This window comes from Eimeria mitis, genomic scaffold (assembly GCF_000499745.2).
Source record: "Eimeria mitis Houghton genomic scaffold, Emh_scaff4860, whole genome shotgun sequence".
In the NCBI taxonomy this organism is placed as follows: domain Eukaryota; phylum Apicomplexa; class Conoidasida; order Eucoccidiorida; family Eimeriidae; genus Eimeria; species Eimeria mitis.
The window spans coordinates 3,219-3,706 of record NW_013573161.1 but is presented as its reverse complement, the minus strand read 5'-3'; the positions used below and the strand labels follow the sequence as shown (position 1 = coordinate 3,706).

The 488-nt window shown below is 54.9% G+C and overlaps 1 protein-coding gene across 1 annotated transcript in view; it reads left to right on the top strand.

Moving 5' to 3' along the window:
- Nucleotides 1-383: 383 nt before the first annotated feature.
- EMH_0078140 (uncharacterized protein) overlaps nucleotides 384-488 on the top strand; it is a gene marked incomplete at both ends in the record, with an annotated part of 601 nt that continues 496 nt past the window's right edge. The window contains one exon of the mRNA XM_013499955.1: nucleotides 384-488. Within this exon, the coding sequence (XP_013355409.1) occupies nucleotides 384-488 (105 nt within the window).

The following is a 488-nucleotide window of genomic DNA, read 5'->3' as shown; positions in this document are numbered from 1 at the left end:
TAAAACGCCTCCTCCCTCTGCTCCCCACACAGAACCGCTCGCCAAAGAGCGGTTGGTGGAGCCGGGGAACCGCCGAGACCGGAGCATCATCATCTTACTCGCGAAGCTTTACTCCGATGTAGTAAAATCCTTAGGCCTCACACACGCCTTATTTCACTTTTTGTGTCAGCATGGTAAAATTTCCCCTTCACTGCCTAGTATCAATTGACAGCCCAGTGACTCTACGACCGCTGCTCCACAGCTCCGAGGCGGGGTGGGCTTAGGGTGAGCGCGCCTCCGGTAGCGCGGCTACAAGCTGTAGAATGATGAAGTCCAACAGCGAACTTCTGTGAGATATCTGCAACAACTGGCAGCACATGGAAGGCCTTCCAACCATGCTTGCTATGCGCAGCCCAACCTCTGCCTCCATCGACGTTGTTCTAACCACGAAGGTGGCACCAACCTTCTACCTCTTTGCCGCAACGGATACTGGCGGGCCTGTTACACCT